This window comes from Gopherus flavomarginatus, chromosome 2 (assembly GCF_025201925.1).
Source record: "Gopherus flavomarginatus isolate rGopFla2 chromosome 2, rGopFla2.mat.asm, whole genome shotgun sequence".
In the NCBI taxonomy this organism is placed as follows: Eukaryota; Metazoa; Chordata; order Testudines; family Testudinidae; genus Gopherus; species Gopherus flavomarginatus.
Window position 1 is genome coordinate 279,565,877 of NC_066618.1, and position 21,019 is coordinate 279,586,895.

The window sequence follows — 21,019 nt, forward strand, 5'->3', positions numbered from 1 at the left end:
TTGAACGACGATTTTTGGGCCCGGGAAACAAGCACAGACTGGTGGAACTGCATAGTTTTGCAGGTTTGGGATGATTCCCAGTGGCTGTGGAACTTTCACATGCATAAGGGCACTTTCATGGAACTTTGTGACTTGCTTTCCCCTGCCCTGAAACGCCAGAATACCAAGATGAGAGCAGCCCTCACAGTTGAGAAGCGAGTGGCAATAGCCCTCTGGAAGCTTGCAATGCCAGACAGCTACCGGTCAATCAGGAATCAATTTGGAGTGGGAAAATCTACTGTGGGGGCTGCTGTGATGCAAGTAGCCAAAGCAATCATTAAGCTGCTGCTATGAAAGGTAGTGACTCTGGGAAATGTGCAGGTCATAGTGGATGGCTTTGCTGCAATGGGATTCCCTAACTGGTGGGGTGCGATAGATGGAACCCATATCCCTAACTTGGCACTGGAGCACCAGGGCACCCAGTACGTAAACCTCAAGGGGTACTTTTCAATGGTGCTGCAAGCACTGGTGGATCACAAGGGACGTTTCACCAACATCCACGTGGGATGGTCGGGAAGGGTTCATGACGCTCGCGTCTTCAGGAACACTACTCTGTTTAAATGGCTGCAGCAAGGGAATTACTTCCCAGACCAGAAAAGAACAGTTGGGGATGTTGAAATGCCTGTAGTTATCCTGGGGGACCCAGCCTACCCCTTGATGCCATGGCTCATGAAGCCATACACAGGCAGCCTGGACAGTAGTCAGGAGCTGTTCAACTACAGGCTGAGCAAGCGCAGAATGGTGGTAGAATGTGCATTTGGCCATTTAAAGGCATGCTGGCGCACATTACTGACTCGCTCTGACCTCAGCCAAGTCAATGTCCCCATTGTTATTGCTGCTTGCTGTGTGCTCCACAATCTCTGTAAGAATAAGGGGGAGACCTTTATGGCGGGGTGGGAGGCTGAGGCAAATCACCTGGCCGCTGATTATGCACAGCCAGACACAAGGGTGATTAGAAGAGCACACCAGGAAGTGGTGCGCATCAGAGAAGCTTTGAAAACGAGTTTCATCACGGGCTAGGGTACGGTCTGACTGCTGTGTTTGTTTCCCCTTGATGAACCACCCCCCTTGATTGACTCATTCCCTGTAAGCAACCCTGCTTCCCGCTTCGATTACAGCTTGCTTTCTAAGGAAATAAAGTCACTATCATTTAAAAATCAGGTAATCTTTATTAATTCATTATAAAAAGAGGGAGAGAACTGACAAGGTAGCTTGGTTGTGGTTTGGGAGGAGGATAGGAGGGAAGGAAAAGGCCACTAAAAAAATTTCAAAGTAATGACAGCCTTTTGGATGGGCTGTCCACGGGGGTGGAGTGGGCGGGAGCACAAAGCCTTCCCCCAAATGTTCTTACACATCTAGGTGAGGAGGATATGGAACATGGTGAGGGTGGTTACACAGGGGCTGCAGCAGCACTCTGTGATCCTGCTGCTGTCCAGAAGTCGGAGGATGTTAGTTTGATCACGCAGCAGCCCCAGCGTTGCATTCTGCCACCGCTGATCTTCCTGCCTACACCTCTGATCTTCCTGCCGCCACATCTCATCTCGAGCGTCCCTCCTGTCCTCACGTTCACTGGCATCTTTCCTGTAATTTGATACCATGTCCTTCCACTCATTCAGATGAGCTCTTTCATTGCGGGTCACTACCATGATTTCCAAGAACATTTCGTCTCGCGTCTTTTTTTTCCACCGCCTTATCTGAGATAGCCTTCGGGATGGAGTAGGGAGGCTTGAAAAATTTGAAGCTTCATGAGGGAGGGAAAAAAGGGAGAGAAGTATTTAAAAAGATACATTTTACAGAACAATGGTTAAACTCTTTCATGGTGAACAACACTATTCACCTTACATAGCATATGTGATTTCACTACAAGGTTGCATTTTGCATCTTAATATTGAGTGCCTGTGGCTCTGGTGTTAGAGATCTCACAGACGCAGGTCCGGGCAGCAGAATTCAGCTTGCATGCGGCCATGGTAAGCCATTGTCTTTCGGCTTCTGCAGCCTTCATATGCACAGTGCCCTTCTTTCCCAAATACCAAGCAAATCCCATTCAGTGCTGCTTCTTTCCTGTTAACATGCAGCAGCAGAAATCACTCCCCCATCCAATTATCTGGGATGATCGCTTTACCCCTCCCCCCACCGCGTGGCTGGTGTCATGGAAGATCACTGCTAGCCAAATGCGAAAAAGCTCAGCACCAATCCCCCCCTTCTCCCCCTGCTTGGCTACCTGCAAGTAAGGATTTCTTTTAAGCAACAGGCAAACAGCCCAATAGGAATGGCCATGTCTGTCCCCTTAATTAAATTCCTGAATTTCAACTAGGTTACCATGAACGATATCACTCTCCTGAGGATAATACAGCGAGATAAAGAACGGATGTTGCTTGAATGCCAGCAATCACCGGGACCATATGCAGCTAGGCTTTGTCATGCAATGATACCAAATTACTTGCTACATGCATGGCATGGTCAAATGTCCTACCTGGAGGATGGAATAAGGCTGCCCTGCCCAGAAACCTTCTGCAAAGGCTTTTGGAGTACCTCCAAGAGAGCTTCAAGGAGATGTCTCTGGAGGATTTCCGCTCCATCCCCATACATGTTAACAGACTTTTCCAATAACTGTACTGGCCGCGAATGCATCCAAAGTCTCAGGGCAAATTAATAATTAAAAAACGCTTGCTTTTAAACCATGTTTTATATTTACAAAGGTACATTCACCAGAGGTTGCTTCCATGACTTCATTGTCTGGGCTAGTAGCTTGGGGGGGCTGGGAGGGTAATTCCGTCTGGGTGAGAAAAAGCTCCTGGCTGTTGTGGAGAACGGAGTGCTGTGTGCTCTCTGCAAGTTCGTCGTCCTCTTCCTCCTCCTCATCTTCCCCGTCCGCAGAATCCTCAGCCATGGCTGACATTACCAACCCCACCTCGGAATCCACGGACAGGGGTGGGGAACTGGTGGCGGACCCCCCTAGAATTGCATGCAGCTCAGCGTAGAAGCAGCATGTTTTCAGGCCTCCCCCGGACCTTCCATTTGCTTCTTTGGTTTTCTGGTAGGCTTGTCTGAGTTCCTTAACTTTCACACGGCACTGTACTGAGCCCCTGGTGTGGCCTCTCTGCATTATGACCTTGGAAATTTTTTCAAATGTTTTTTCATTTCGTCTTTTGGAACAGAGTTCTGTGAGCACGGAATCCTCTGCCCATATAGCGATCAGATCCAGTACCTCCCGTGCGGTCCATGCTGGAGCTCTTTTTCGATTCTCAGGAGACTGAATTGTTACGTGTGCTGATGAGCTCTGTGTGGTCACCTGTGCTGGTGAGCTCTCCATGCTGGCCAAACAGGAAATGAAATTCAAAAGTTCGAGGGGCTTTTCCTGTCTACCTGGCCAGCGCATCCGAGTTCAGATGGCTTTCCAGAAAGGTTACAATGGTGCACTGTAGGATACCGCCCAGAGGCCAATACCGTCAATTTGCGGCCACACTAACCCTAATCTGACATGGCAATAACGATTTCAGCGCTACTCTTCTTGTCGGGGAGGAGTACAGAAACCGGTTTAAAGAACCCTTCATATCAATATAAAGGGCCTCATTGTGTGGACGGGTGCAGGGTTAAATTGGTTTAACGCTGCTAAATTCAGTTTAAACACGTAGTGTAAACCAGGCCATAGAGCAACTACACTGCACACTTTTTAGGGGCACAGCTGTGTCGCTAAAAGGTGCATAGTGCAGACATAGCTTTATTTTGGCAGTTACAAGGCTGCCAAACTTTTTTTTTTTTTTTAAAAGACAGCTTAAGTTATGGAGAATCTGAATCCATCACACAGGACATATGGTTGACACCCCTAATTTATACCAAATGTAAGCTTATGCTCTAATAAATTTGTAAGTCTCTAAGGTGCCACAAGTACTCCTGTTCTTTTTACTGGAGGACCTGCACACTCTTCACAACTACAACTCAATTCGAATAACGGAGTCCCATCCAGGGTCCTGTGGAAGCGGTCAGCCGGGGGCAATAGGAGGCACCTGAACAGAGGGAGCTGAGACTCAGCCTGAGGCGCTGGAGGGAGGGGCTCAGGACTCAGTTCTGCAGCACTACTGGGGAGTGGGGGCGGCAGGGGTGCAGGCTGGAGCCCAGGAGCATTCTGGGGGAGGGGTGGCTAGAGGCTCAGGGAGGCATGACGGAGACTGAGGACAGGCTCAGGCTGATGCTGTTTGGGGCAGGGGACCAGTGAGCGCAGCCGCGCGGGGGCTGGGGAGGAAGGGGTCGGAGCTGTGAGGTGGAGCCGGAGCACAGCGGCCAGAGGGTGGGGTCACCAGCCTGGGGCGGGGCAGCGCCGTGTTGGAATCGGGCTCGGCCCTAATCACCGCGCCAGTCGCTCCGTGCCTCGGCCGCGCTCTGCACTGGCCCTGCGCGGCCAGGCTGCGGCGCCCAGGCACCCGGCCACAGCCAGAGGGAAACGCTCGCAGAGCTGCGGGAACAGGCTGGCGCAGGCGCCTGAGCGCTTACAGACATAGCAAGGGAGGGGGCTCAACAGAAACGCCCCCTGTCTGCGTCACGCACTGCGTCAGCATCCGCAGCCCCTCCCCCCTAAAGGGCCAGTCCCGCCTTTTCCACTGTGCACGAGCCCTATGAGGCAGCCGGGCGCCCGTGGAACTGTCGGATCGTTCAAGCCCAGTTGCCGGAAGTGACGTAGCGCCGGGTGGCGCTTCCGGGGGGCGTAACGCGGAAGTGATAGGGGTTGGGGGAGTGAGGTAGCGGTGGAGGCTGCGCGGCGGGAGGGAGGAGTCCGTGCTGGAGCGCCCCCCTGCGTTGGGGCTGTGAGGAGCGGGTGGCTGTAGCCCGTCCCGGCCCCTCGCCATGAACATAGACGTGGAGTTCCACATCCGCCACAACTACCCCTGGGCCCGCCTGCCTGCCAGCGTCCGACAGGTACCGGCATGGCGGGGGGAGGGGCAGCCGGGCCAGTACCACCCCCCTCCCGCCAGCGCCCCACCGGCCGGGGGAGGGGCGGCGGGATGGGTACCATCCCCCTCCCGTCAGCGTCTGACCGACACCGGGCTGGAGGGAGGGGTGGCTGTACCAAAGCCCCTCCCCCAGCATCAGCCCGTGACCGGACACCAGCCTCCCTGTGCCCCCAGTGTTGGACAGGTGCCATGGACAGCGCTGATCTCTCCCCTGCCAGTGCTACACAGCGACTGGCACGGCGAGGAGAGGCGGGGATCCTCAGCCACCCGCTGGGCTGCCGGTGTCAGCTAGAGACGGGAGAGATGAAAGCATCGTCCTGCCTCCCAGTGCCAGGCGGGGCTTCTGGGACAACACCGTTCCCTTGTCTCGGGTCTCCTCTGCCCCTTCCAGTGACTCTGTCATTCCCATTATCAGGCCCTCTTGCTATACCTACAACTGGGGGGCTTACCTACCTCCGTGCTCCACCTATCTTCATCTTCCCCGTGAAGGGGGCTCCTTGTGCCACAATCACCTTCTTTTGCCCCTTCATCTCTCTTATTGGTATCTGTCTTTTGTCGCCTGTGCCATCTTACAGAATCAACACATCCTCTCTTCTTTGTCACCTCCAGCAGGAGCCCTGGTGCCTCTATCACCTTCAGGTCCTTGGCAAAGGGTAATTGGGGTACCCACCCTTCTGGGACTATGGGTCTCATCTGTCTCCTGTCTTGACACTGGGGAGTTGGGATTTATCAGACAGACTCCAGAGTGTCATGGGGAAAAAACTGCTCTTTAAGCATGTGATCTTAGTGCTGTAAGTGTCCTGTGTGCTTCTAAAACATCTCAGCTTTCAGTAAGTGAACAGAGAGAGACTGGCTTGTCCCCATCCCATGTGGTGCTTGATCACTGGGTGCTCCTGGAAACAATCATAACATGGAAGTGTGGTTCATAGTGAAGCTTTAAACAACTAGGAATTATTTTCTGGGGATGTTCAGATCCAGGGGAGGACTCCCAGTCAACACTGTACTGTGCACACTAAACCAGGAGAGGTTTCAAGAATTAAGGATTATGCTGCTCTAGTTTTCTGCAATAAGGTAAATGTCACAATAAGTGTTAATGAAAATGGAAACCCCATGAAATTTTGATGAGTGCCACGTTCAATGGGCTTCTGACAGCCCAAGTGATACATTGTTTAAAGTCAAGAAGGAAAGTCTCTTTTCATCTTAGGAATCTTATGCTACTTCAAAGCAGAAACTGAAAAATAATTCCTTCCCTTACACACGAGAAAGGGAGAAAAGGTGTTGGAAGAAAGATGAACATTGACTGTAGATCCTGGTATATGAATTATTGAGCGCTTTAGTGATACTTCAAGAGCTAGTTTGTAACAGGAACATAAGTGATTTTATTTCTCTTTACCTGTAAACCTGAAAATGCACTGCTAATGCTTATGTAAATCAGCCTAAAATAGTCTCATGTTAATTTAAGTCTTGCTACTAGATAAAACATCTGTTAAATGTAACTTCTGCAATGCTTTCTGAAGAACGCTTTTAAAAAAAAGGAAGTTTGAGTAAAAGGATCTTTTCCTGTTAGTGAAAGTGGCAGTAGTTACACATTCTTTTCTATCTGGACATCTAACAGGATGTGGAAATTGTCTGCAACATAATCCATTTCTTTTCCAGCAGCTGATGCTTTGAAGCTGAGTGTGAATTTGCTTGCTTTAAGGTTGGATCTGTGCAATTATATGTTACATTTTATCTAAGGATTTTAAAGCGTTATATAAGACTTAAAAACAACGAGGATTCTGCTGGCACCAAAGTGGGTTTTTTACCCATGAAAGCTTATGCACAAATAAATCTTAGTTTTTAAGGTGCCACCGGACTCGTCATTGTTTTTATGGATACAGACTAACATAGCTACCCCTCTGATATAAGACTTAAGGCTCTAAGTGCCACTGCAAGGTATTACCTGATAATGAAATTTCACTGTTGCACAGCTAAACTGTAGAAGAAAAATAACTGAAGGGTCTCTAGGGCAAACATGTTTAATGCTTGGCCTCAAGTAGTTGAAACAAATGTGTTTTTGAAACAACAGTTTATACCGTATTATATCCTCTCTTGAAATGGTTACTTACTGTTGGACTTCACAAAATATTCAGTGAATGAATATTTGAAAGTCAAATTGATTTGAAATTAATGTTTCTGTGGCAACACCAGATAAAATTTCTGGTGCCACACATATTGAGACGTGTGTGATATTAGTATCAGGTATTTATTCTGTTCATGCATTAAAATTGTTTGATTAGCTCAGTCAGTTCATGATAATAGCCTTTGAAGACTAGTAAATATACTGTCCCGCAGAAGTAGTGACTGGCCATTATTCTTTCCTTTTCAGCTTCAAGTTGTTATACTTAGAACTGAACAATCTGAGGAATAGTCTTGTTATTAAGGATTATGTAGTTCAGTCTTCAGCAAGACCAGTTATACAACTATAGTGAATGAAGAATTAACTCTTACTCTTACAGAAAATGGGCTTGAACTGAATAACTTTTCCTAAAACGTAATGTCTGTTCACCTTCTATAACAGTAGTAAAAGCCTCAAATCATTTTTACCTGTTTTATTTTTTCTTTTATAAAACTTTTTCTTCTAGTAAAACTATAGATAAAATATCTGAAAATATGCTCAAAACAATGTTTTTGTTGTGTGCAGTATTCAGAAGGCAACAATACATCAGTTTAAACTTGGGTCACTTTTGAAAAATTATGTTCAATCATAAGGGCTAGAAACGTGGGTCCTGTTTTTTGCAATGGTGTGTATATGTACATATATCTATTGCCCATGCAGTGTCCCATTAAAGTCTTTGATGTGTCAGACATATAGATTGGATTGCAAGATTGGGACCTTCCTTCCTTCCTTCCTTCAACAAATTAAGCCTTAATTTTTTTTTAATTAATTGGTGCTTTTGTCCTCCAGGCTTATTAGGAAAAGCTTCTTGTTCGCTAATGGCTGGTTGACTTTCCCCCACCCCCTCATGCCCAGACTAGAGTCCGTATGAGATTTACTTCTGACATTGGAGTTATTCAAGGAGCTCTATAATGCAGTCTGTAGCTCTTCTCATTATTGAGTGCTTGCTTCTGCTCAGAGTTGCACTGGTTTAACTTAATATGTGATTTTTAAAATTTTTTTTAAAATCCAGTTTGCAGAGGGTTTTGGGAACACTTATTTTGATTTCACTTAAACCTGTTTCTAATAGCAGATTTAGGCTAAATCAAAACAAGCCACTGTGATAGGGCCACTCACCTCACGTGAGCGCCTCCTATCCGTTGTGTGTGTGCCTGCTCTCTCTCTCTCTCAGCTCTTGCGGTGTTCTCTGTCAGCAGCATCACTTTTCAGGGGGGTTTTCAGTGGCTCAACCCTCCGGCAGTCTCATACAGTCCATGTGTGAAACAAAATAGACTTCTTGTGACAAACAGTCCAGTGAGGCCTATCACAGTACCCTTGCTCGTCTTCTGCAGGCCTCCCTGGGCTCAAACCTTCGTCAGTCCAAAAAGGCCTATCCCAGTACCATGGTTGGTGTCCACAGCCACTCCAGGGCTAGATCTCAAATAGTTCCTTCTCTGGAATGGAGCAGTGCCTCGAGGCTTCCTCCCTGGAGACTCTTCATTCTGTAGCGAGCCTGAACTGACCGTCGCTCTCCAGCTGAGTTGCTTTTTCAGTTCATCCCCCATCTAGGGTATTAAAGTTAAATACATACTGATCCCTTTCGCGTCTTCAGCACCTTCCCAGGGCATATGTAAACTCCCTTCTCAAGACACTTAGTCACTTCCCCTCTGGCTGGTGCTGGGGGACCTGGGCCCACCCACTACACCAGGTCCCAACCCAGGCATCCTGCGAATGGCAGTCACCTGCTGCATCCCTTTAACCGGTTGCTGCTACTGTTCCGTGGGCCACTTCCTCATTGTCCCAGCATGTTCAGCTTCACCCTTACCTTGGGCTGAAGTCTTGCTTGAGTCCCAGCAGCCAGCCAGGAGCATCTTCCTTTCTCCCCCAGTCCCTTCCGGCAACTGCTCTGTCCAGGTCCTGGAACTGCTGCAATGAGCCGGGAGCACCACTCATGCTCCTCTGGCTCCAGCCAGCAACTGAACCTACTTAGGCTTAGCAGCTCCTTTCATATGAGGTTGCTAGGCTCTGGTTCCTTCCCTGCAGCCTCACTGTTCTAGTTAACTGCTTCCCATGCAGTCCTTCTCTCAGCCTCTTGGAGGACTCACCTCTTCTGCTCTTTTTTTGGGGCAGGATGTGGTAGGACTGTGAGGTCTCCAGTAGTGGGCCTTTGGGTTTAGTACACCTCATCACAGCCATTCTTAAATTCTAGTGTCTACACTAGACTTTGCACTGGTTTAACTAAGGACTTGTCTAAACACACAAGTTTTGCACCAGTTTAACTAAAGTTGTGATGTTGAACCAGCTGAGTTAAATTGGTGTAATTTTGGCCATGTCTTTATTAAGGAAAAAAGACATTGGCTAATTTGTTAAAATCCTAATGTAGACAAGGCAAACTGTAGTTCTAATATGTATTAGTTGGTCAAAGTGAAGCCTAAGGGGAAGCCAAGGGTACACTTTAACCAGCTAGCACATGTTAAAACTACAGCCTGGTCTACACTAGGCTTTTTACATATTAGCAAACATAAGTGAAAAACACACCTCTTTTCTGAGTGTAAACCTTAATGTGGTCATTCTTACATTCAGGTTTAAACCAGGCTTACAAACTATGTACCCAAAGTTGCATTAGTTTAACTAAATCAGTTTGATATCACACTTTAGTAAACTCTGTGCAACTTTGCGTAGATATGGCCTAAGAAGTTGATCCTGCAAGGTGCTGACCACCCTTCATTCAAGTGCTCAGCGCTTTATGAGATGCTTGACACTTTGCATGATTGGGTCCTAATGAGTATATGTAGCCCATACAGACTTATTTTCAGGATTTGATTTTTTTCTCATGATCGGTATAGTGGTGTAAGAACACTTAAGCTTGTCTACATTTAAAACTTATATTAGCATATAGCTATTTTGGTCAGGGATGTGAAAAAAAACCACATCCCTGACTGACTTAGCTGTGCCAGCAAAACTCTGAGTGTAGATGCACCTATGCTGACAGAAGAGGGCTTCTGGTGGCATAGATAATTTTGTTTGGGGAGGTAATGTTCTTACACCAACAGAAAGGTTTTTCTGCCAGTGTATGCCGGTTTGCAGTGGGGACTATGCCAGCATAGGTTCTGTAGTGTAGACGTAGCCTTAGAAAAATATGGTTCAAAGGTACCCTGCATTAATTCAGGTAGTAGAATATACCTGTCTGTGGTACAAGTCACACTGATTTAATCAAAGGATTATACAATTCAACTACAATAACATTTATATTTTGTTTCATAGGGTCTTGGAAACTCTCAGAGGGAGTATGAAAAGCAGGTTGTACTCTATAGTATCCGCAATCAGCTACGATACCGAAATAACTTAGGTGAGTGTGGAAGACTGATAACTTCAGTTTGATAACTGACTCTACTTATAAAACCTTCGTATGAGTGTACTGTGATCTTTAATAGCTTACAAAAGTATGTCACTGAAATTATTACAGACCTGTCAGAACCAACTCAGTCCTCGAAATTTCCACTAAAAAAGACCCCAGCAAAACACCCTTTCAGTGCTAGAACCCCAAAAGTAAATTAACTTTGAAATCCACTTAATTGCAGTGGCTTCTTTGTGGAATGCACCCTTCAGACCTTGCAAATTTCCAAGTGAAGCTTACTGATAGCCGACTTAGTCTCCTGTGTGTCAGGTGAGGTTAGGGCTTGTTAATGGAGGACTTAACTAACTTACAGCCATGATGTCAAAGGAAGTGTCCCTCTAGAAGGAGCTCAGAAAGGTACAAAGAATGAGACCTGGGATCCAAGCTGTTTGACATAGAATTCTCATTGGATTCACACTGGTTGGATTCACTTTCTCTTCTGCATTGGACAGAGCTCTCACTGCTTGAAAAGGAGGTTTACTGGTAACTTCAGGCATTCTAAATCATGAACATGAGCGTATATTTCATTCTCCTTTCAGAATGGCATGTCTCATTTAGAAGTGAGATGCATAATAAACCAAACAATAAGATTATTCTATCATTGCTGACAATGCAGGATTGCACCATACAATATATTCTTCAGTGCTATGTTCTAGTTAGCTTTAAATTACTCTCATTGAGTTTTCACTACACCTCTACCTCGATATAACACGACCCGATATAACACGAATTCAGATATAATGCGGTAAAGCAGCGCTCCGGTGGGGCGGGGCTGTGCACTCCCGTGGATCAAAGCAAATTCAGTATAACGCAGTTTCACCTATAATACAGTAAGATTTTTTGGCTCCCAAAGAAAGCGTTATATCGAGGTAGAGATGTATTTCCTTGGGAGATTATTCAGTAGCTTAATAGCTAATCTTATCATGAGTAATCTTTCTGATTTCCAACCTGATCCTGAGAGGCTCTGAGAACCTGCATCTCCTATAGAAGTTAATAGCTGAAGTTGGTGTTCAACATCTTTGGATCAACTCACCCTTTTATTTCTTAAGTCAATTTCATACCATTTTACTACTAACCTTTTTCGTGTGTTGCCATGCAGTTTAAATGTAAAAATATAATCTCTGCACCATTTTGAGAGAACAGTGTAACAGAATATTAGCCTGACCTTTTTTCCCGCCAGTTAAGCATGTCAAGAAAGAAGAACGAAAATACTATGAGGAACTGTTAAAATACAGTAGAGATCATCTCATGCTGTACCCTTACCATTTGTCTGACATCATGGTAAAAGGCCTGAGGATAACGCCGTTTTCGTATTACACAGGAATAATGGAGGTGAGTTTGGGAACAGAATTAAAACAAAACATGTCATGCTCTGTACTTCTAGAAGTGCTTTTTGTAGCATTGTAATGTCTGCCAGCCAGTCAAATGACTGTTACTGTTTGCTTTTGGAGAGACTGCTGCTGCTAATGAGCAGCATAAAGAAAAGCTTCTTCAGAATTGTGCTGATAATCACAACTTGGCCTACCCACAAATACCTCTCTGCAGAGCTAGGGATTGGCAACAGCAGTTGGATGGGAAATGGTTTTCCAGTCCTGAATCAATTGAAAACTCAGAATTTTTTGCAAACTGAAAATCCCCAAAATTTCAGATTGAATCAAAACATTTTATTTCAGTTATGACCTTTTAAACTTTTTTTTTACAGCAGATTAACTTGCATTTCAAAACAGTCATGCTAACCTGAAAAAAATGGAACCTTTTCATTCTGTAAATGTCAAAACAGTCCATTTTGACAACTTTGAAACATCTAAAAAATGTTCAGAATGAGAAATTTGTCATAACGGACTCTTTTACAGTTTTGGTGAATTGGCATTTTTCATCAAAAAGTGCTCAACCAGCTCTGCAGGTAACTTTCTGTCATTTCTCTTGGGTACGGTACATGTAATATTGTCATTTTGAGTAAAAGATGCATACAGTTTAATATAGAGTAAATTGATAATTGTTACTATTAGATACTTTCATTAGTGCCTTTTTCTTCCTCTGTTTGGATGAACTTCTCCAGTTTTACTACAGACTTTAATGGAAATAGACTTAGACCCTTAGTAATTTGCTTGTCAGGCTTTCTGAGGTTTTTATAATATAACTTTAAGGGATCTGATCATCATTAATAGTAAGCATATAATTTTTGATACAGTTCTTGCATCACATTTACAGTAAGCCAGATCTCTCAGAAGTGCTAACTGATTTTAGCAGGCTAGATTTTCTTTGTCAAATTCTTATCTTCAATTTGAGGGGTAGATTGTTATGTAGAAAATGTACATTTTATTTTAGGTTTTAAATGCCCCTTTCTCAAATAGTGGACTACATTGGTCCAAAAATGTGTTTCTTGCTACAAATTGAGCTTTTCTTCTTTTCTGTGTGTTGCTTTTTAAAGGATATAATGAACAGTGAAAAAAGCTACGATTCATTGCCTAACTTTACTGCTGCTGACTGTAAGTATTATCTGGCTGCATTCTTCTGTTTAGTGAGGTAGATAAATGCAGCTTCTGAAAACAGTTTGAAGGCTTCAGTTGCATCACAGCTTCTTTTTAAAGGTGTAGAACCTGTAAGTAGTAGTTTTGAAGTCGTGGTGTGTCTTCATGCAGAGTTATCCTGTGTGGTGTCTTTATTGGTACTGCATTCTTGCGTTAATAGGACTTCTGGGGACATAATCCATGGTTCTTTGTGCTGCAGTAGTCTGGGCTGCTCTGTGACTTTTCCCAGTGAATTGTGGGAGAATTTGTCTGTCCTTCTTTTGGGCACATGGTGTGTGAGAATTGTAGGAAGGAACTGCAGGTGTATCAGGACCCAAGTTAGCTTGTATCCTCACCATAGGCACCGACTTCCCCTCTGCCCAGTGGGTGCTTGACCCCCCTGGTCCTGCCCTTCACCACCTCTTCCAGCCCCTGCACCATCCTCCCCCACCCCCATTCCACCCCTTTCCCAAAGTCCCTGCCTCATCCCACCTTTTCCCACCCAGCCACACCCCCTCCCACCCCAATTCCTCCTCCTTCCCCCAAATCCCCACCCCTGTCCTGCCTCTTCTCCACCTCCTCCCCGAGCGTGACCCCTCCCCGCTCCTCTCCCTCCCTCCCGGAAAGTCCTAAGTGCCACCAAACAGCTGGTAGTTGATGGGGGGGCAGGAGGGGAAGTGCTGGGAGGGAGGGGGAGGAGCGGGGACATGGTGCGCTCAGGGTGGGGGGAGAAGGAGGCAAGGAGCGGGGGCTTGGCTACTAGTGGGTGTGGAGCACTTGCTAATTTTTCCCTGTAGGTGCCTGTGATCCTCACTGTAAAGTCAGCCCAAGTGAAAGCGGAGCCCAAGCTCTAACCCATACCCCTAGTCTTGCCAGCTAGCCTGGGTTGAAAGCACTAAACTCAGGTGAGAGGTTTTGTGTGTGGATGGGAGAGGGGCTAAGGGCAATACCTGAGTAGGCATCAGACTTAACTCTGCAGTGAACATGTACCCTAAGGGTCGCATTATTAGGGAAGGGGAGTGAAATGAAAGGTGAACCTTGGCCCCTTTGGCAGACTAAGGAAAGTCCAGTGAACAAGACAATTGACATGTTTTGGGTGCTAAAATCTAACTTGAGAAATTTCCCTAATAGCTTCCTTTGCCTTCTTCCCTGTTGTACCTCTATACGTTTCTTCTGTGGGTGGGTGGAGGGGGGAGAGTTCACAATTCGATAACACAGTAAGAATAGGTGACTTCAGCTATCACATTAACTGCACATATGTCACATAGGGAGATAGTTGAGAGAAGCAGTTTTTCAGCACCACTGAATTGCTTGGAGTTCAAAAACAGAAGCGACTCCTAATTTAGTCTCAAACCAACAACTGTGTAGTACTTGAGAAACAATTGTAGTTCAGCCACTAAGTGACTAATATGTGATAAAGTTAAACTTCTTCATTGGAGTTTTGTAACAAAAGCTAGCACTGAGATGCTGAACTTTAGAAAGACGGATTTAAGAAAAGTGAGAGACCATGGAGGTTACTTAAACATATTGTATTTGAGGCCCAAAAGGTGTACAGTCTGCATATACCTAAATAAAAAGGAAACCGGAAGGCAAGAAAAATACCAAATATGGTTACATTGTAAGGTACAAGAAACTATTTGGGTCCATTGGATATCCATTTAAAAAAAATCAAACTGGAAATCCAGCCCTAGCAAAGCCAGTAAATGGGAACATCATTATGGCAGGTAAAATATAAGACGGCAATTTTGAGGCCTGAGGGAATTTCAAAATAAAATCCAGCCTATATATGTACTTTAGATAAACAAGGGGAGAATGGAGAGGCACACTTGTATGCAACAAGAACAGAACATTGACTGGGGCACACCATGTAGCTGCTGAAATTAAAATATATTTCAAGAAGCATTTACAGAGCATAATGTGTTTGCAAAAGCAGAATTTTTCAGGAAGTAAATTCTAAGCCACTACCTTCTTGGAATTATTTTTAATTTTTATGTGTTAAATTTTTGTCCTCCTCTGGGACGGGGGAACCCACACTTGAGAGTTAGGGCACTTTTTTGTGGTTGTGACATGGTTAGGGAAACACTGTCCTGTGTGTGGGGAATGTGCCCGCCTCATTTAGGGGAAAAAAGGGGGGAGGGGGACATATGTATCTTACCTATAGGTGCCTCCCAGCCCGAGTCCATACGCTTGCCCTTAGCAGGGCAGTACAGCCTAGTGGTTGGAGTCCATAAATTCACCCATGTCACTGGGCAGTAAGGCCCCAGGGACCAGTGTCCATCAATCCTCCCCTTTTCACAGAGCAGTAAGGCGCAGTGGCCCAAGTCAATAACTTTGCCCCTTTTTTGCAAGGCAGTAAGGTCTAATGGCCAGAGTCAGGAAATCTGCCCCTTCTCGCAGGGTAGTAAGGCCTAGTGGCCCAAGTCAATAATCTGGTCCCTCCTTGCAGAGCAGTAAGGCCCAATGGCCAGTCAGGAAATCTGCCCGTTCTCGCAGGGCACTAAGGCCTAATTGCCAATGTTGGATACAGGGGGAGGTGTTGCACCTCCCCAGCAGGGGGGTCCGGGCCCTCTCTCTACACCAGACTCCCACCCAGCACCCTGGTAGTGGCCATAGCACGGGCCACTGTGTCAGTGGGGAAAGACTCCTACCAAAACATGCTGACTCAAGGCTTCAGCTCACTCACCAGTCTGCTGTTGGATTCCCCTGGGCTGCTTCCTGCCATTGTCCCTGCTGCTGTGGTCTGGGCTTCCCTATTACCTCTAGATTCTCTGGTCTGCCCTTCCGCCCAACCCTGCAAGGCCTCTGCGGTTGCCTTGGCGTCCGCCTGGGCTGTGGCATCTCCAGCTTCTAAGGTCACAGGCATCCACCGAGCCTTGGCTGGAGCAGGCAGCATACATCCTTCCTCCATAACAGTCAGCCCCAACTGATCGGAGCTGCTCCCTTTCATACTGGTACACCTGGAGCATGCCCAGTAGGGTGAAGGAGGTGTGGCTTCCTCAGCCCACAATGGATTAACCCCTTTCTGTCCAGCGTGGGGTGAGTGCGTCCCATCATAGTGGTCTTGTTAGACTTACTGAAAAATGTGGGTGGAGGAACTAGGATAAAGTCTTCCTGATTTCCGAGGGACAGGTGACTCAAAATGATTCCTAACTGAATAGATAAATATGTAGTGGCCCTTTGGCTATTGTCATAGTCTTTAAGTTTGTTTTCATGAATGTAAGGATCTGCAGGAGGTAACAACTACAGCAATTTTCAGCAAGAGACACCAAACTTTTTTGTAAGTAACTATTCAGAAGAGATCCAGTATTGTAACCTTACTCATGGAAGTGATCACACTGAATTCATTGGTATGGTGTATATGGGTAAAGATCACTGGATTGAGACCTTGTTCAAGAAAAAAGTTCATTTTAATTGGAAGCCACTGTGACCTTTTGGCTCTGCTTCTTAGTGTCCAGCCTTATTAAATGTCTTGCCTTTTTAAAAATCAAGCTAACTCAGTACTGTCTGGTATTGGTATCGTTGTTACTACCAGCTGACTGAAGGTAAGGCTGAGGTGACGAAGATGTTGGACAGATCTTGGTGACTCTTTCCCCTCTGTGTGTGACTCTTGTCATAAAGAAAAAAAAATTAGTTTACATGTGTTTTTCTTCTGACTATATTATAGTAAGATGACAGGGAATCATCATCAAGTGGGTGTGTTTCAAGTGGGGTCTTACAGGGATTGGTTCTTGGTCCTATGCTATTTAACATGTTTATCAATGACCTGGAAGAAAACACAAAATCATCACTGTTAAAGTTTTCAGATGACACAAAAACTGGGGGAGTGGTAAATAATGAAGAGGACAGGTCACTGGTTCAGAGCAATCTGGATAGGCATACTGGCTGCAAGTAAACATTATGCATTTTAATATGACTAAATATACACATATATGAGCAAAGAAGGTAGGCTGTGCTTGCAGGATGTACTCTATCTTGGGAAGCAGTGACTCTGAAGAAGATTTGGGGGTCATAATGAATAATCATGAACATGAGCTCCCAAGTGATGCTATGGCCAAAAGAACTAATGTGATCCTGGGATGCATAAATGGCGGAATCTTGCGTAGGAGTAGAGAGATCATTTTACCTGTGTATTTGGCACTGGTGTGACAGCTGCTGGAATACTGTATCCAGTATTCCAGCAGCCCACAATTAAAGAAGGATGTTGAAAAATTGGAGAGGGTTCAGAGAAGAACCACAAAAATGATTAAAGCATTAGGAAACATGCCGTATAGTGATAGATTCAAAAGAGCTCAATCTATTTAGCTTAACAAAGAGAAAGTTAAGGTTGATTTACAGTCTATATGTATCTATATGGGGAACAAATATTTAATAATCCTCTCTTCAGTATATCAGAAAAGACTGTATATGTAACATGACTCAGTGTCTGGAAGCTGAAGCTAGACAAATTCAGATTGGAAATAAGGTGTGAATTTTTGACAATGACCATTAATTAATCAACCAATTTACCAAGGATCTTGGTGGATTCTCCATCAGAGACAATTTTTAAATCTTAAATTGGGTGATTTTTTTTAAAAAGATCTGTTCTAGGGATTATCTTGGGGAAATTCAGTGGCCTGTGTTTTGTAGGAGGTGAGACTAGATGATCACAGTGGGTCCCGTCTGACCTTGGAATCTATGAATTTAGTCTGGGCAAAAGAAATGAATGGGGCCAAATTCTGCTCTTTGGCAGAGATGTGGCTACCATCGAAGTTAGCAGGATCTATTTTTGGTGCCATTTCTTTAGAAAAAAGAAGGAAGTATTGAAAACATTCTTGAGATTCAGAACTACTTTTAAAAATGAGAATAATATGTTCTCACATCTTCAGTTAAGAATAGACTTTTTTCCTAAGGAAAATCAAACATTTACTTTTCAGGTCTACGGCTTCTTGGTATAGGAAGAAACCAGTACATTGATCTAATGAACCAGTGTAGGTCATCAAAAGTAAGTTTTGTTTTTAATTTTATTTCCATCTGTTCTAAGTGTCGGTCATGCCTTCCATGCCTGGCTCCATTTTGACAAAACTGTTCTAGATGGTGATAGGATGCCATAAGCTTTGTTAGTAAAATTATGGTTAATCAAACAATACTACAGTGATATATGTATGTTTCTTCAAAGCTGTTAAAATATCTTAGATAATTGTGGTAAAAAGCAAAAAAAATAAAATTAGAAAAAAATTAAAATTTCTCCAGCTTTGTGTTATCTTATTACTACTTATTCAGTGCTACATTTTGTCTAAGGCAGTGGTTCTCAAAGCTGGTCCTCCGCTTGTTTAGGGAAAGCCCCTGGCAGGCCGGGTCAGTTTGTTTACCTCCCGCGTCCACATGTTCTGCCAATCTCAGCTCCCATTGGCCGTGGTTCGCCGCTCCAGGACAATGGGGGCTGTGGGAAGGGCAGCCAGCACATATCTCGACCTGTGCAGCTTCCCACAGCCCCCATTGGCTGGGAGCGGGGAACCGTGGCCAGTGGGAGCTGCGATTGGCCAAACCTGTGGATGTGGCAGGTAAACAAACCGTCCCAGCCTGCCGGGGCTTTCCCTGACCAGCTTTGAGAACCACTGGTCTAAGGCCATCTCTAGACAAAGACAAGGGGCTAAATTCTCCTTTGACTAGTATAAATCTGAAGTAATTCCATTGGTATTGATGGAATTATTCCATATTTATACTGATATAATTGAGGGCAGTATTTGCTCTGGTGTATGCCTCCAAAAGCTTATAATCAGAGTAGTTAACGTAAATTCTGTTTAGTTTGTTTACTACTCATGTTGTTTGAGGATGCAGTGTTGGGTCTGATCATGCAGCCCTTTTTTTGGTATATGATCAGTTTCATTGGCGACATTGAGATTAATCGCATTATTGATGTCTGCATGATCTGGCCCTTTTACAAGCTCAGTTTGCAACAATAATTTCCTTTTTAAGAATCTGACAAAGTGGGTATTCACCCACGAAAGCTCATGCTCCAAAAGGTCTGTTAATCTATAAGGTGCTACAGGATTCTTTGCTGCTTTTAGAGATCCAGACTAACACGGCTACCCCTCTGATACTTTTTAAGAATGTAGTAAATAATTCAGAAGTGCTCTGTCTTCAGTTACAGCATTGCGCCTTTGGCCAAAGGATTGTGTATCCAAGTTAAAAGAGATGTAGTGTAGGCTAAAGGAAACAAAAAGGATAGGGGCCTGCTTTATAGAATGTGAGAAGAGTAATCTTAACCATATCAATACAACAATACCCTCTAGCTGTTCTTTCATGAACTGAAGTTTATAGTAGCTCGTAACATGATGCTCACCTGGAACACAGTGTAATCGCTTGTCGATAGAAATAAACAGAATACGTGTTCTTACAATACATTGCTTATTAATTATGTAACGAATTCTGCCTACAAAAACACTGCATTTGATATGTTGTATGCTATCCTGTATCTTCAGGCTCTGCTTTTTTGCTAGTAAAATGCTAGTGTGCTTTTAATAGATCAGGCCTGGACTTCATGCTCTCAGACTTGAATACACAAATGGATTGTTTTCATTTTCACATTTTTATTTGGTTTGGGGTGGAGAGAGAGTTTTTTTTTTTGTTTGTTTGTTTTTAAAACAAGTCCGTATCCCTGTGTGATATACACATGTGCATTCAGTGACCTTAGGGGATTAGGAATAAAACCCATCAGCTTTCCCATATCCCAAGGTATCCTGCAGTGTTTGTTTAATGCCTAAGTATGAAGTACTTGGAGAGTAAGCATTTACAAGTAGCTGTTTTTATGGTGTAAAGGAAACTGGTAACATTAACATTTAATATGTTAAATCTCAAATGGACTGTACCACTGCAGAAATTTTTCAGAAGGAAAACTGCTCGTGATCTGCTACCAATAAAGCCAGTGGAGATTGCTGTAGAGGCCTGGTGGGTGGTGCAGGCTGGCTACATCACAGAGGATGACATAAAGGTATTGTGTGTTTAACCAAATTTTGACACTGCTAATTTTCCCCCATTTTTTCAGTAATTACAAACCTGTGCTGTTTAGCTCTTAATGTAGTAGAACAGGGATCGGCAACCTTTGGCACATGACTTGCCAGGGAAATCCCCTGGCGAGCTGGGCCGGTTTGTTTACCTGCAGCATCCACAGGTTCGTCCGATCGCGGCTTTCACTGGCCAAAGTTCGCCGTCCCAGGCCAATGGCGGCAATGGGTAGGGTGGCCAGCATATCCCTCGGCCTGTGCCACTTCCTGTAGCCCCCATTGGCCAGGAGTGGTGAACTGTGGCCAGTGGGAGCTGCAATCGGCTGAACCTGTGGATGCTGCAGGTAAACAAACTGGCCTGGGCTGCGTGACAAAGATTGCCGATCCCAGTAGTAGAATCTCTTATGGAAATAGTGATAAGGTATTTTTTTTTTTTTTAATTGGTATACTTTTTCTTTTTTCCTGTGAATTCTGACTTCTGGGTTATATGGCATTAGGAAACTTATTTCAGCATGACTGCAAAATACATTTTTCTCTGAAGGAATGTCCATGAATTGTATGAGTCATATATCTTAAGAAACAACTATATTATGTTGCTGGTCTCATTTAGATTGTCAGTTGTTCAAAGCAGAAATTGAGTGTTTGGATGGAATCTAGTACATTTCAGATACAGTTTATTTGTAGTCCAAAATCCCATAACTATAAATTGATTTAAATAGAGGTGTTGTATTTAGATCTGAAACTTAACCTGTTTTAGAACCGTTATAGTTAAATAAATTGTATTGAAAATACACACCCCTACTTAAAAGCTGAGCACTGTAACATCAGTGAATTTTGAAAACTCTATTTTAATCTGAACTTTATTAGCTAAATATTGAGCAAGCAGTAAACTAAAAACAGCTTCCAGAGATGTGCGTAATCTTGTGATGAGGTTACTTCTGCAGAGATAAAAGTAACAAACTAGACAACTATGGCAAGCTTAAATCTGTGGTTCATATACTGAC

The 21,019-nt window shown here is 44.4% G+C and overlaps 2 protein-coding genes across 2 annotated transcripts in view; one reads left to right on the forward strand and one right to left on the reverse strand.

The window, feature by feature from the left end:
- Positions 1 to 1,188: 1,188 nt before the first annotated feature.
- Positions 1,189 to 4,486, reverse strand: LOC127045246 (uncharacterized). Its single transcript, XM_050941158.1, has 2 exons — positions 2,749 to 4,486; positions 1,189 to 1,780 (listed from the first exon to the last, which is right to left on the reverse strand). Exons 1-2 carry the CDS (start codon positions 3,416 to 3,418, stop codon positions 1,395 to 1,397), a joined length of 1,056 nt encoding a protein of 351 aa, XP_050797115.1. The 5' UTR covers positions 3,419 to 4,486; the 3' UTR covers positions 1,189 to 1,394.
- A 33-nt stretch (positions 4,487 to 4,519) lies between these two features.
- FAM91A1 (family with sequence similarity 91 member A1) overlaps positions 4,520 to 21,019 on the forward strand; it is a 58,295-nt gene continuing 41,795 nt past the window's right edge. The window contains exons 1-6 of the mRNA XM_050940791.1: positions 4,520 to 4,953; positions 10,390 to 10,474; positions 11,703 to 11,854; positions 12,954 to 13,011; positions 17,946 to 18,013; positions 19,889 to 20,002. Coding sequence (XP_050796748.1) covers positions 4,882 to 4,953; positions 10,390 to 10,474; positions 11,703 to 11,854; positions 12,954 to 13,011; positions 17,946 to 18,013; positions 19,889 to 20,002 — 549 coding nt within the window. The 5' untranslated portion in view covers positions 4,520 to 4,881. The remainder of the gene's footprint in view (positions 4,954 to 10,389; positions 10,475 to 11,702; positions 11,855 to 12,953; positions 13,012 to 17,945; positions 18,014 to 19,888; positions 20,003 to 21,019) is intronic.